This window comes from Plecotus auritus (assembly GCF_963455305.1).
Source record: "Plecotus auritus genome assembly, chromosome: 6".
NCBI lineage: Eukaryota > Metazoa > Chordata > Mammalia > Chiroptera > Vespertilionidae > Plecotus > Plecotus auritus.
In genome coordinates, this window is record NC_137773.1 from 94746016 (window position 1) to 94760403 (window position 14388).

Sequence of the window (14388 nt, forward strand, 5' to 3'; positions counted from 1 at the left end):
ATATGCACCCCTATGTTCATAGCAGCACAATTTACAATGGCTAAGATTTGGAAACAGCCTAGGTGCCCGTCAGCAGATGACTGGATCAGAAAACTATGGTACATCTACACAATGGAATACTATGCTGCCATAAAAAAGAAGGAATTACTACCATTTGTAGACACCTGGATGGAATTAGAGAACATTATGCTAAGTGAAATAAGCCAGTCAATGAAAGAAAAATACCACATGATCTCACTCATTTAGGGATAATGAAAAACATTATAAACTGATGAACCAAAAGATAGTTACAGAGGCAGTAAAGCATCAAACAGAGTGTCTAATTACAGCGGTAAGGTTAGGGAGAGGTGGGGGAAATAAGAGATCAACTGAAGGACTTGTATGCATGCAAAATATTGGGGGGTGAGGGCAAGTATGGGAGTGGGGTGGGGGGGGGGGGCAATGGTAAGATATGTACACATATAATACCTTAATAAAAAATTTTGAAAAAAAAAGAAAGTTACCTACAAAGGAACCCCCCTCAGACTAGCGACTGATTTCTCAACAGAAACTCATCAGGCCAGAAGGGAATGGAATGAAATATACAAAGTCATGCAAAGGAAGGGTCTGAATCCAAGAATACTGTACCCAGCAAGGCTATCAATCAAAATTGAAGGTAAAATTAGGAGCTTCACAGACAAAAAAGGACTAAGGCAATTTATTACCACCAAACCAGCAATGCAAGAAATGCTAAAGGGTCTGCTGTAAAAAAAAAAGAAATAGGAAGCAAAGAAGGAACACAGGGGTAAAGAATAAAAATGGCAACAAATAAGTACCTATCAATAATAACTTTAAATGTAAATGGATTAAATGCCCCAATCAAAAGACATAGGGTAACGGATTGGATAAGAAAACAAGACCCATATATCTGCTGTCTACAAGAAACCCACCACAGAAAAAAAGACGCACACAGACTGAGGGTGAAAGGATGGAAAAAGGTTTTCCAGGCGAATGGAAATGAAAAGAAAGCTGGGGTAGAAATACTTATATCTGACAAAATAGATCTCAAAGTGAAGGACATAACAAGAGAAGGGAGGAGAAACCAAAATGGCGGCATAGGTAAGCACCTAAACTGCTGCCTGGCACAACAATTTCAAAACTACAACTAAAAGACAGAACGGACACCATCAAGAACCACAGGAAAGCTGGCTGAGTGGAAATTCTACAACTAGAAGGAAAGAGAAAAGCTCACAGAGAATTGGAGGTACGGCAAGGGGTCTTTGTGCGTGCAGAGAGGAAGGGAAGCTGAGAGCCTGGCTGACTTTCTCTGGCAGAAGGAGGAAGGAAGCCCCCGACCGCACTGAACCCCAGTTCTGACTGCACTGAACCCCAATCCCAGGCGAAACCCCATGGACCCAGGCTCATACGGGGGGGGGGGGGGGAGAGTTTGGACTGTCAGAGAAAGGCACCTGTAGACTTGGAGATTAGGGGGAGTCAGAGGGGAGCGACTGCGGGCAGGGGACTGGAGGCGGGCGCACCAGTGTGCACAAAGGCTGTGGAGGTTGCCACAGGCTTTCCCTAGCAGAAAGGAGTTGGAAGCTCCTGACACTAAACCCCAGTTCTGACTGCACTGAACCCCAGTTCCAGGTTAGCCCCTGGGGACCCATGCTCTTGTGGGGAGAATCTGAACTCTTAGGGGGAGACTCGGGAGCCGGGGAAGGCAGAGGTCTGGAGGCACGCACGTGCCAGTGCGCTCAAAGGCTGCACTGAGCCCCAGTTCTGACTGCACTGAACCCCAGTTCCAGGCGAGCCCCTGGGAACCCACGCTCTTATGGGTGGAATCTGGACTCTCAGGCAGAGACTCGGGAGCAGGGGAAGGCAGAGGTCTGGAGACGCGGGTGCACAAGGGCAAGGCTGACTGGAAGCCAAGACTGTCTGCTCCGCCGTGAGACCCCACCCCATCAAAGCTGAGCACAGAGGCTATTGCAATTTGGCAAGTCTAATCCTATAAGGCTGTCTCCAGCACCGAACTTCTCCCAGCGTAGACACAGCTGATCCTTACAGCCAACTGGCCTGCAGGTCAATTCCTCCCAGTGATACCAACAACAATCAAGACTTAACTACAACAAGGCTGTACACACAGTCCACAAAGGGGTGCACCAAGAGTATCCACCTCAGGGTAAGTGGGGAGGCCGACCCACTGGGCCATATCGGAAACCTAGCACACAAATCTACCCTACCAACTCAGGGAAGCAGTGAAAATGGGGCATCAAAGAAACAGATCACAAATGAAAGAAATGGAGGAAAACAAATGACTGGATATAGAATTCAAAACCATGGTTATAAGGCTTTTCAAGAATATCCTAGAAAAGGCCTATAAATATAACGAGACCCTAGAAGATATGAAAAAAGACCAACTAGAAATTAAACATACACTGACTGAAATAAAAAATATTATACAGAGACCCAACAACAGACTAGAGGAACACAAGAATCAAGTCAAAGAATTGAAATACAAAGAAGCAAAAAACACTCAACCAAAAAAGCAAAAAGAAAAAAAAATCCAAAAAGTTGAAGATAGTGTAAGAAGCCTCTGGGACAACTTCAAGCGTACCAACATCAGAATTATGGGGGTGCCAGAAGAAGAGAAAGAGCAAGATACTGAAAACCTATTTGAAGAAATAATGACTGAAAACCTCCCCCACCTGGTGAAAGAAATAGACTTACAAGTCCAGAAAGCACAGAGAACCCCAAACAAAAGGAATCCAAAGAGGACCACACCAAGACACATCATAATTAAAATGCCAAGAGCAAAAGACAAAGAGAGAATCTTAAAAGCAGCAAGAGAAAAACAGTTAATTACCTACAAGGGAGCACCCATACGATTGTCAGCTGATTTCTCAACAGAAACTATGCAGGCCAGACGGGAGTGGCAAGAAATTTCAAAGTGATGAATAGCAAGAACCTACAACCAAGATTACTCTACCCAGCAAAGCTATCATTCAGAATTGAAGGGCAGATAAAGAGCTTCACAGATAAGAAAAACCTAAAGGAGTTAATCACTAAAAAATCAGTATTATATGAAATGCTTAAAGGTATTCTTAAAGAAGAGGAAGAAGAAAAAAGTAAAGATAAAAATTATGAACAACAAATACATATCTATCAACAAGTGAACCTAAAAATCAAGTGAATTAAAAACCTGAGGAACAGAATAATCTGGTGAATATAATAGAATCAGGGGCATAGAAAGGAAGTGGACTGATAATTCTCAGGGGAATAGGGGTATGGGGGGTTCAGGAAGAGACTGGACAAAAATCATACACCTATGGATGAGGACAGTGCGGGGGAGGTAAGGGCAGATGGTGGGGTAGGAACCGGGTGGAGGGGAGCTATGGGAGGAAAAAGGAGAAACAATTGAAATAATCTGAATAAAGATTTATTTTTTAAAAAACCAAGAGATAAGGAAGGCTACTTTATAATACTAAAGGGAGCAATCCAACAAGAAGAAATAACTCTGGTAAACATATATGCACCCAATACAGGAGCACCCAAATACATAAAAAATCTTCTGGAGGATATCAAGGGAGAGATTGACAGCAATACAATCACAGTAGGAGACTTTAATACACCACTATCACCATTGGACAAATCCTCTAAACTAAAAATCAGCAAAGAAACATCAATCCTAAATGACTCACTAGACCAGATGGAATTAATTGACATCTTCAGAACATTTCACCCCAAAGCCACAGAATATACATTCTTCTCAAGTGCACATGGGTCATTTTCAAAGATAGACCATATGTTGGGTCATAGGCAAAGTCTCTTCAAATTCAAGAAGATAGAAATCATATCAAGCATCTTCTCAGATCACAGAGGCATAAAACTGGAAATCAACTACAATAAAAACAATTCAAAGAAATCAAACACATGGAGACTAAACAGCATGCTATTAAACAATGACTGGGTTACCAGAGAGATCAAGGAAGAAATAAAAAACATCATGACAACAAATGACAATGAAAACACAACAATCCAAAATCTATGGGACACCGCGAAAGCAGTCTTGAGAGGGAAGTTCATAGCTCACAAGCATACTGCAAAAAACAAGAAACAATGGTAATAAATTACCTAACTCTACAACTCAAAGAGTTAGAAAAAGCACACAAGAAAACCCCAGTGTAAGCAGAAGGAAGAAAATAATAAAGATCAGGGCAGAAATGAATTACATAGAGACCAAAGAAACAATACAAGAGATCAACAAAACCAAGAGCTGGTTCTTTGAAAGGATAAACAAGATTGATGAACCTCTAGCTAGGCTCACCAAGAAGCAAAGAGAGATGACCCAAATAAACAAAATCAGAAATGAACGAGGTGAAATAACAACAGATCCCACCAAAATACAAAGGATTGTTAAAAATACTATGAACAACTCTATTCCAACAAACTGGACAACCTGGAGGAAATGGACATAGTCCTAGAAAAATATAATCTTGCAAAACTCAATCAGGAAAAATCTAAACATCTTAATAGGCCAATAACTATAGAAGAAATTGAAGCAGTCATCAAAAAGCGTCCGGCAAACAAAAGCCCGGGGCCAGATGGCTTCACAGGGAAGTTTAACCAAACATTCAAGGAAGAACTAAAACCTATATTCCTCAGACTATTCCAGAAAATTCAAGAGGAAGGAACACTTCCAAGCCCTTCTATGAAGCCAGCATCACCCTAATACCAAAACCAGATAAAGACAAAACAATGAAAGAGAATTACAGGCCAATATCCCTCATGAACATAGATGCCAAAATCCTCAACAAAATTCTAGCAAATCGGATCCAACAGTACATCAGAAAGATCATACACAATGACCAAGTAGGATTTATCCCAGGAATGCAAGGATGGTACAATATCGGCAAATCAATTAACGTGATACATCACATAAACAAATTGAGAGATAAAAATCACAAAGTCATACCAATTGATGCAGAAAAAGCATTTGACAAAATCCAACACTCTTTCTTGATAAAAACTCTCAACAAGGTGGAAATGAAGGATCATACCTCAACATAATAAAAGTTATATATGATAAACCCACAGCTAACATCATACTCAATGGGCAAAAACTAAAACCATTTCCCCTAAGAACAGGAACAAGACAGCGATGCCCACTCTCACCACTCCTGTTCGATATAGTACTGGAAGTATTAGCCATTGCAATTAGACAAGAAGAAGAAATAAAAGGCATCCAAATTGGAAAAGAAGAAGTAAAGCTGTCCTTATTTGCAGAAGACATGATATTGTACATAAAAAACCCGAAAGACTCCATCAAAATACTAACAGACTTAATAAATGAATTCGGCAATGTAGCAGGATACAAATTAATGCCAAGAAATCTATGGCATTTCTATACAGCAATAGTGAACTTATAGAAAGAGAGACTAAAAAAGCAATCCTATTTACCATCAAACCAAAAAAAATTAAGATAACTAGGAATAAACCTAACCAAGGAGGTAAAAGGCCTATATGCAGAAAACTACAGGACACTGAAAAAAGAGATAGAGGAAGACGTAAACAGATGGAAGAACATACCATGTTCATGGATTGGGAGAATCAATATCATTAAAATGTCCATACTACCCAAAGCAATCTATAGATTCAATGCACTTCCCATTAAAATACCAACGGCGTATTTCACAGACCTAGAAAGAACTCTCCAAAAATTCATCTGGAATAAAAAAAGACCCCGAATAGCCACAGCAATCCTGAGAAAGAAGAATAAAGTAGGAGGGATCTCAATACCAGATTTCAAGCTGTATTACAAAGCCACTGTTCTCAAAACAGCCTGGCACTGGCACAAGAACAGACATATAGATAATGGAATAGAATAGAGAATCCAGATATCGACCCAAACCACTATGCACAATAAATATTTGACAAAAGAGGTATGAACATACAATGAAGTCAAGACAGTCTCTTCAACAAATGGTGTTGGGAAAATGGACAGATACATGAAAAAAATGAAACTAGATCACCAACTTACACCATACACAAAAATAAACTCAAAATGGATACAGTACTTAAACATATGATGGGAAACCATAAAAATACTAGAGGAATCCACAGACAGCAAAATCTCAGACATATGCCAAAAGAACTTCTTCACTGATACTGCCCCTAGGGCAATGGAAGCCAAACAGAAAATAAACAAATGGGACTACATCAAAATAAAAAGCTTTTGCACAGCAAAAGAAACCATCAACAAAACAACAAGAAACCCCACTGTATGGGAGAACATATTTGCAAATGTTATCACTGATAAAGCTTTAATCTCCAACATCTATAGGCAGCTTATACAACTTAATAAAAGGAAGATAAATGATCCAATAAAAAAAATGGGCAACGGACCTAAATAGAATCTTTTTGAAAGAAGACAGAAGGAAGGCCAAGAGACACATGAAAACATGCTCAAAGTCACTAATTATCCTAGAGATGCAAATCAAAATGACAATGTGATACCATCTCACACCTGTCAGAATGGCTATCATCAACAAATCAACAAACGACAAGTGTTGGCGAGGATGTGGAGAAAAAGGAACCCTTGTGCACTGCTGGTGGGAATGCAGACTGGTGCAGCCACTGTGGAGAACAGTATGGAATTTCCTCAAAAAACTGAAAATGGAACTCCCATTTGACCCAGTAATTCGACCCCTAGGAATATATCCTAAGAAACTAGAAACACCAATCAGAAAGGATATATGCACCCCTATGTTCATAGCAGCACAATTTACAATGGCTAAGATCTGGAAACAGCCTAGGTGCCCGTCAGCAGATGACTGGATCAGAAAACTATGGTACATCTACACAATGGAATACTATGCTGCCATAAAAAAGAAGGACTTCTTACCATTTGTAGCAACCTGGATGGAATTGGAGAACATTATGCTAAGTGAAATAAGCCAGTCAATGAAAGAAAAATACCACATGATCTCACTCATTTGTTGATAATAAAAAACATTATAAACTGATGAACAAAAAGATAGATACAGAGGCAGTAAAGCATCAAACAGATTATCAAATTACAGCAGGAAGGTTTGGGAGGGGTGGGGGAAATAAGAGATCAACCGATGGACTTACATGCATGCATATAAGAATAACCAACGGATGCAAAACATTGGGGGGTGAGTGCATGTATGGGAGTGGGGTGGGGGAAGGCCAATGGTAAGATATGTACACATATAATACCTTAATTAAAAAAATGGGGGGAAAAATAAAAACTACTCGGCCACAAGAAAAGATGAAATACTGACATTTGTGACAACATGGATAGATCTTGAGAGTATCATGCTAAGCAAAATAAGTGAGATGGAAAAAGTCAACAACTATATGATTTCACTTATATGTGAGATATAAAACTGAAAGCAATAAAAAAGACAAAAAACCAGTAAACAGAAACCCATAGACAAAGACAACAGTAAGGTGATTAATAGAGGGAAAGGGTGTGGGGGCAGGTAGAAGAGAGAAAGAAGGTCAGCTCTATGGTGACAAGAGGAGACTTATTTTCTGTGGTGAGCACACAATACAAAATACAGAGGATGTATTATAGACTTGTACTTGAAACCTGCATAATTTAATTAGCCAATGTTTCTCTCTCATATCAATGTTTCTCACTCCCTCTCCTTTCCTTTCTCTCTCAACTCAATCCTATATAATAAAGAGGCAATATGCCAATTGACTGTCACACCTTCACAAGATGGCAGTGCCCACAGCCACAAGTTGGTGGCACCCAGTCCCCTCAGCCCTGCCAGCAGTGAATTTTCATGTGACCATTACCTTTTTAAGAAATTCTTACCCGTGGATATGATTATTTCTTTTAGATCATCTGTTCCCAGGGAGTAGGACCAAGCCAGCAGGTGGACATCCCCCAAGGGTCCAAGATTGTGAGAGGGTGCAGGATGGGCTGAGGGACCCTCATGTGCATAAATTTTCATGCACTGGGCCTCTAGTAAAAACATATTTTTTTAAAGGAAAGGAAAAGTTGAAGTGTGCAGACAGAATTCCAACCAACACCTATTCCGTATTCCAATTATAACTTTGGGTAGATCACTAAACTCCTTACAGCCCCATTCCTGCAATGGAGAAAGAAGTTCATAGAATGGATTTTCCTAAAATTTAAATCAAACAAAGCCTGTAAGATACTAAAAACAGATGATATGGTATAAGTTATATAACTAGGGTTCATAATTAATAAAGGTCTTACAATGTGGAACTAAATAGCAGCTCTTATCTTCTGATATAAGTATGAAATTTCTCATTGATTTGATAAATGTGTCATGAAGCCAAGGAGTATGACTTTACATCAAAGTCTCCCTTGTTGAAGAGAGAAATTGCAATTTTCTGGAGGTATCATTGCTTGTGCCTCACAACAATCAGTGCTTTCAAAATCCAAGATTCCTAATCAAGACGGTCTCCATAGTCTTGGACCTTTGAGAAAATGTAATTCAAAGTTGGGTAAGGTGCTGGGAGATGAAACCTCCAGAGAGTCATGGAGAAGGAGTAACAAAAACAGGATTCACTTGACATCTAACCTAGTCCCTTGAGAACAGATAATTGGCAGGAAATATTTCCATTCTGTTCAGACCAGTGTGTTCCACAGGGAAACCGGGTGCTCAGAGGTGGGAGCAACAATGCCAACAGCATCTAATGAGCAGATAAAGGAGGAGTAATATCTCCTCTGCAGCAGACTCGCAACCTGTGAACATTAGGCTGGAACAGAACATATTTGTTTCTTTTGGAGTCTCAAGTCTGACTCTGAGACTAATGCTTGACTCCTTCCTGCTCTTTTGTCTGAGAACAGAGCTTCAGTCTCCCACATGAACCATCCAGGGAGCAATTCAGACTTCTACAAGGAGCCCTTCCTTTCAGAGACCCCAACCAGGTGAGTCTGAGAGTGCAGCAAATGCTGTGGGAAGATTCAAGGAATGCATCCCAGAATTTCTCCCTGAGTAACCTGAGAGCCTAACCAGGCCAGCTCAGAGCTGAGAGACTGCCATATCTGTTTGCTAGGCAGGCGAATACGTAGTTAATACATTCAGTATGCTAGATTAGTTTTCTCCTAAAAACATTGCTGTTTGGCATAGAATTCCTTTATATGTGTATAGATGGATTTAGGAGAATGGATGAAAATTTATTAATTTTGTGTGGTCAGTTCTATCAGTCTGTCATATTGTGTCTTCTCCCATTGCTTTTAAACATAAACAGTTCTACATCTTTCACCTTGGCAAAAACATTCTTTTGCATTCAATTAATGATCTTTTCTATCTATTTTCTAACCATAATCTATTTATGCTTACATAGGTAGAAATTTTAACTGTAGGTACTGCTTACTCCACTGCCTTTTCAAAGTATATTTTTGTATTTTTATTTCCACACCCTTGCCCATATATATGGCATTGGAAGCCTATATGTGATGTGATTATAGTTTTGTGTGTGGGGTAGGGGGGGGTTGGCTTTTCTTTTGTTTTGTAATTTTTTTCCATTTTATTAATGCCATTATTAGAATACACAATATTTAACCATGTTTATTTTCCCTGCCATTTATTACATTATGAATATCCTATACCTTAAGGTTTTTTTCCACATAAAAGCAAACATTTATAAAACTACATAAATGAACAAAGGCAGTGAGCTCCCTGCTCATTTGACCTCACATTATGCAAAGAAGGCCCAGTATAATGAAATAAGTGTGCTATAATATCGAATTCTTAGGGGTAAATATCTAAAGAAAGGCGATCAATTGTTGTGGCATAAGCAGGATTTTATTAAAAATGGTCAGGGATGATTTGTAGGTTGACAAGGAACAGAACCAGGACTGGTGCCCACCCATCAGTTGTGTCACAAAGGAGGTGAAAAGTCAAAGCCAAAAATAACAAAGGAAAGATGCTATTGAGCCATATAAACACCAGAGTGACCTAATATACGCGGCATAGGTGCAGGAATCACAATTAGATCAGAGGCTGGGGAGGACGCTGTGATGAGGCCAGTGGAGCAGGGAAGGTCCAGTCAGTGTGTGGTCCCTTGAGTCCCAGGTAACTTCAGCACCCAATCTGTCTCCCTCTTCTCTCTGCACTGGCCCTCTGCTGGGCTCTTCACTGTTATTTTCCCCTCATTATCAGGAAATGGCCTTTTAAGCTGTCCTAGCATTTATTGTGTTAAATTCCAGATTTGTTTCACTGTTTCCCAAAATAAGACATGCCTTTTACATTGTGACCCAGCATTTTTGCACACAGACACACAAATACACACACACACACACACACACACACACACACACACCCATGCATGAGTGAACAAAGGGAGCCATGAAATGATTATGTATGTATCCTCACTGTGTATGACAAACTCTAACACTTTCTTTTGTGCCTCCTTGATTCCATTCTATTTCATTTTTACAACTGTAATCTCACACCCTAATGGCTCCTGAACTCAGAATATAGAGAACTTCCTCAAGCATGTCCTCCACACCTAACTTCATAGAATCCTGTCATAGAATACATGTTTATTCAGTCACACTAAACTATATCTGAAGGGAGAGAATGAGGTTGTATAACATGCTATATACCTCAGGTACTCACAGTCTTGCAAGGAACAAAGACATGGAATTAAATAAAAGTCTCACCATGGGTGCCCAACACTTAGATTAAGGGCATGAAAAAGTGACCTTTTCCTGTGCTAATGCTAGAAAAAGAAAAGGTTCATGAAGGAGGGGATCCAGTCTCTCTGAAAGAGGACTTGAAATTTGGAGGGGGGAGAGGGTTTAAAAAAATTCCAGTGGTGAGACCCCAAGCAGAGGAAAGCAAGCCCATAAAGGCTCTGAGCCCTGAGGCTGTGGTGTCAGGTAAAGCGGGAGTCAAGATCAATGTGTAGGAGACCAGTGTGAGGGAGGCCAGGGCTCTGTGAGGGTGGAGCTGGCTGTAAGTTCACAGACACTTGAGCCTTGTGTTTGAAGCTAAGGAATTTTGGCTTCTATCTCTGGTGAGGTATGACTAGGGGAGGAATTTTAATCAGAGAGTTCAATGATCAGCATTAAAGTTCTCTCTGAGTCAATGTGTGCATTTGTCAGAGGGGTGCCCACCTATTAGATGGAAGAGATGACAGGGAACTGGAGACCGAGGTTTTGTGAAGCAATAAAGATATTTGAGAGGTAGAATAATCAGCCTCATCCCATCACAGTGGTAACCATTCACTTACCAACAAGAAGATAGTACACCAAACTCTCTACATACAGCATATTGATTATCTGTCCACTATCATGGACCGATGGATACTGCAATCTTCACCATCAGGTGAGGATATTAACAATTATTAGGCTGTAGCACTAACCAGTTTGGCTCAGTGGATAGAGCATCAACCTGAGACTGAAGAGTCCCATGTTCAATTCTGGTCAAGGACACATTCCTGGGTTGCAGGCTTGATCCCCAGTAAGGGGTGTGCAGGAGGCAGCCGATCAATGATCCTCTCTCATCATTGATGTTTCTATCTTTTTCTCTCCTTCTCCTTTCCTCTCTGAAATCAATAAAAAATATATTTATTGGAAAAATACAAAGAGAGAACCCTAAAAGCAGCAAGAGAAAATCAGTTAGTTACCTACAAGGGAATACCAGTATGACTCTCAGCTGATTTCTCAACAGAAACGTTGCAGGCCAGAAAGGAGTGGTAAGAAATAATCAGTGATGAATATCAAGGACCTACAACTAAGATTACTCTACTCACCCAAGTTACCATTTAGAATTAAAGATCAGATAAAGAGCTTCACATACAAGAAAAAGCTAAAGGAGCTCAACACCATCAAACCAGTATTACATGAAATGATGAAGGGTATTCTTTAAGAAGAAAAAAAGAAGAGGAGGAGGAGGAGGAAGGAAGGAGGAGAAGAAGGAAGAGGGGGAGGAGAAGGACGAGGAGGAGGAGGAGGTGCGGGAGGAGGAAAAAAAGAGGTAAAAAAAAGATCAAAAACATGAACAATAGAAAGGCAATAAAAACCTATCTATCAATAATTGAAACTAAAAATCAAGATAAATGAACAAAGAATCTAATGAACAAAATAAACTGATGAACAAAATAGAACCAGAGGTATAGAAACATGAAACAGACTGATGAATCTCAGAGGGAAGGGGGAGAGTAGGAAAGAGATTAACCAAAGAACTTACATACATATATGCATTACCTATGGACACAGAAAATAGGATGGTGAAGGTCTGCAGTGGAGTGGGAACTGGTTAAAGGGGGTGAAGGGGTGAAAAGGGGGGACATCTGTAATACTTTCAATAATAATGATTTTAAAACAAACAAACAAAAAACCTGTGTAATCCATGACCACCTTGGGAAAAGGTCTGAGGAGGACAGAAATTCCTAATCAGAGATGTCATGGGTTGGGGTGTGTGTCTTAAAGGGTTTGATATGTTGAAAAAATAGCTATTGATTACTTTACTGCAAAATATAATTGTAGCACATCAACTATGTTAGTAATAGCCATCTGTTTAAAAATTGATCATGCTATTTTTTCTTTCCTGCTAGTCACCTACACCACATGGGACAAGGCAATGATACCCCAATTTCAGAATTTCTTCTTCTGGGATTTTCAGAGGAACCAGAACTGCAGCCCCTCATATTTGGGCTTTTCTTCTCCATGTACATGATCACTGTGTTGGGAAACCTGCTCATCATCCTGGCTGTCAGCTCAGACTCCCACCTCCATACACCCATGTACTTCTTCCTCTCCAACCTGTCCTTGGTAGACATCTGTTTCACCTCCACCACCATCCCAAAGATGCTGGTGAACATCCTGACACAGAGAAAAGTCATCACCTATGCAGGCTGCATCACCCAGATTTATTTTTTCATACTATTTGCAGTGTTGGATGACATCCTCTTGACCGTGATGGCCTATGACCGCTTTGTAGCCATCTGCCACCCCCTGCTCTACACAGTGATCATGAACCCCCGGCTCTGTGGACTGCTGGTTCTGGTGTCTTGGATCATGTGTATCCTGAATTCCTTGTTACAAAGTGTAATGGTATTGCAGCTGTCATTCTGTACAGACATTAAAATCACACACTTTTTTTGTGAAATGAAACAGGTCGTCCAACTTGCCTGTTCTGACACCTTTCTTAATAACATGGTGATGTATTTTGTAACTGCACTACTGGGTGGTGGTCCCCTAGCTGGTATCATTTACTCTTACTCTAAGATAGTGTCCTCCATACGTGCAATCCCATCAGCTCAGGGGAAGTATAAAGCATTTTCTACCTGTGCATCTCACCTCTCGGTTGTCTCCTTATTTTATGGTACAAGCCTAGGAGTGTATCTCAGCTCTGCTGCTACCCACAGCTCACACTCAAGTGCAGCAGCCTCAGTGATGTATGCCGTGGTCACACCCATGCTGAACCCCTTCATCTACAGTCTCAGGAACAAGGACATAAAGAGGGCCCTGAAAAGATTCCATGGGATGGCAGGTACAAAAGGGACAATCCTAATAAGGTAGAAAAGGTGCTCCAAGACCCAAAACCAGAAATTGAGATTCTTTCATGAGATTGTAGTTTTCAGACTTGGTCCTTGTATGCTGTCCTTGAATTTCCTTTGTTTGTTTCAACTCTTCTATACAATTTAAGTAACCATTTTATTAAGCTCTCTGCTTTGTCTGTTATATGACAGTTGTTCCCTTTGTCTTTTTTATACCTTCACAAAGCTTTTTCCAGCCTTGATCAGAAATATTTGGAAGTTTTCATTTAATTCACTGGCCACATTGATGTCTTAACAATAATTTCTTCTCAAATGACTTGTATCATTGTAAGTAATTTGTTCTGGTGTTCACCATGTGTCCCTCATTCTTTGTACATTGGTACCTTAACTGATCTTGCTGATACTGTAGACTTTATGACTGTTCCCTATAAGTCTCATTCTATTGATAGTGATGCAATAGGATAAGAATTCCTGGGCACTGGTCTGTGTCCTACTACTTTTTCCTCAGACCAGAGCCATTGTTATGACTAGATGGATCCTTATGATCCTTATTATGATTGCAACAACCATCATGGAGCTATGAAAATGTAAGTTTTATTAATCCCAGTTCCAGCATGCCCACATGCCACACAGGAAAGTGAGTGTGTGTGTGTGTGTGTGTGTGTGTGTGTGAAAGAGAGAGACATACAGATGGAGAGACAGAAAATGGACTTCAACTGAAGTGCTCTGCCTATACTGAGATCCTGACAGGATGGCTAGGCTTTTGTGGGTTCACTTTTTCTTTAAAACATAAGAGTTGGAATTAGGGCAGGGGAAGGAAAAGCAGGGTCACACAAATGGTCAGTCATCTAGGTTACTCAGGTTTTTCTACAAGGGGAATTTTATAACATATTA

General features: G+C 40.2%; 1 protein-coding gene across 1 annotated transcript; it reads left to right on the plus strand.

Annotated features, from left to right (window-relative positions):
- Positions 1 to 12479: 12479 nt before the first annotated feature.
- On the plus strand, positions 12480 to 13516 carry LOC308250419 (olfactory receptor 7A10-like; the record flags this gene model as incomplete). Its single annotated transcript, XM_080673019.1, has 1 exon — positions 12480 to 13516. The coding sequence occupies exon 1, from the start codon at positions 12563 to 12565 to the stop codon at positions 13514 to 13516; it is 954 nt and encodes a 317-aa protein (XP_080529145.1). The 5' UTR covers positions 12480 to 12562.
- Positions 13517 to 14388: the final 872 nt, after the last annotated feature.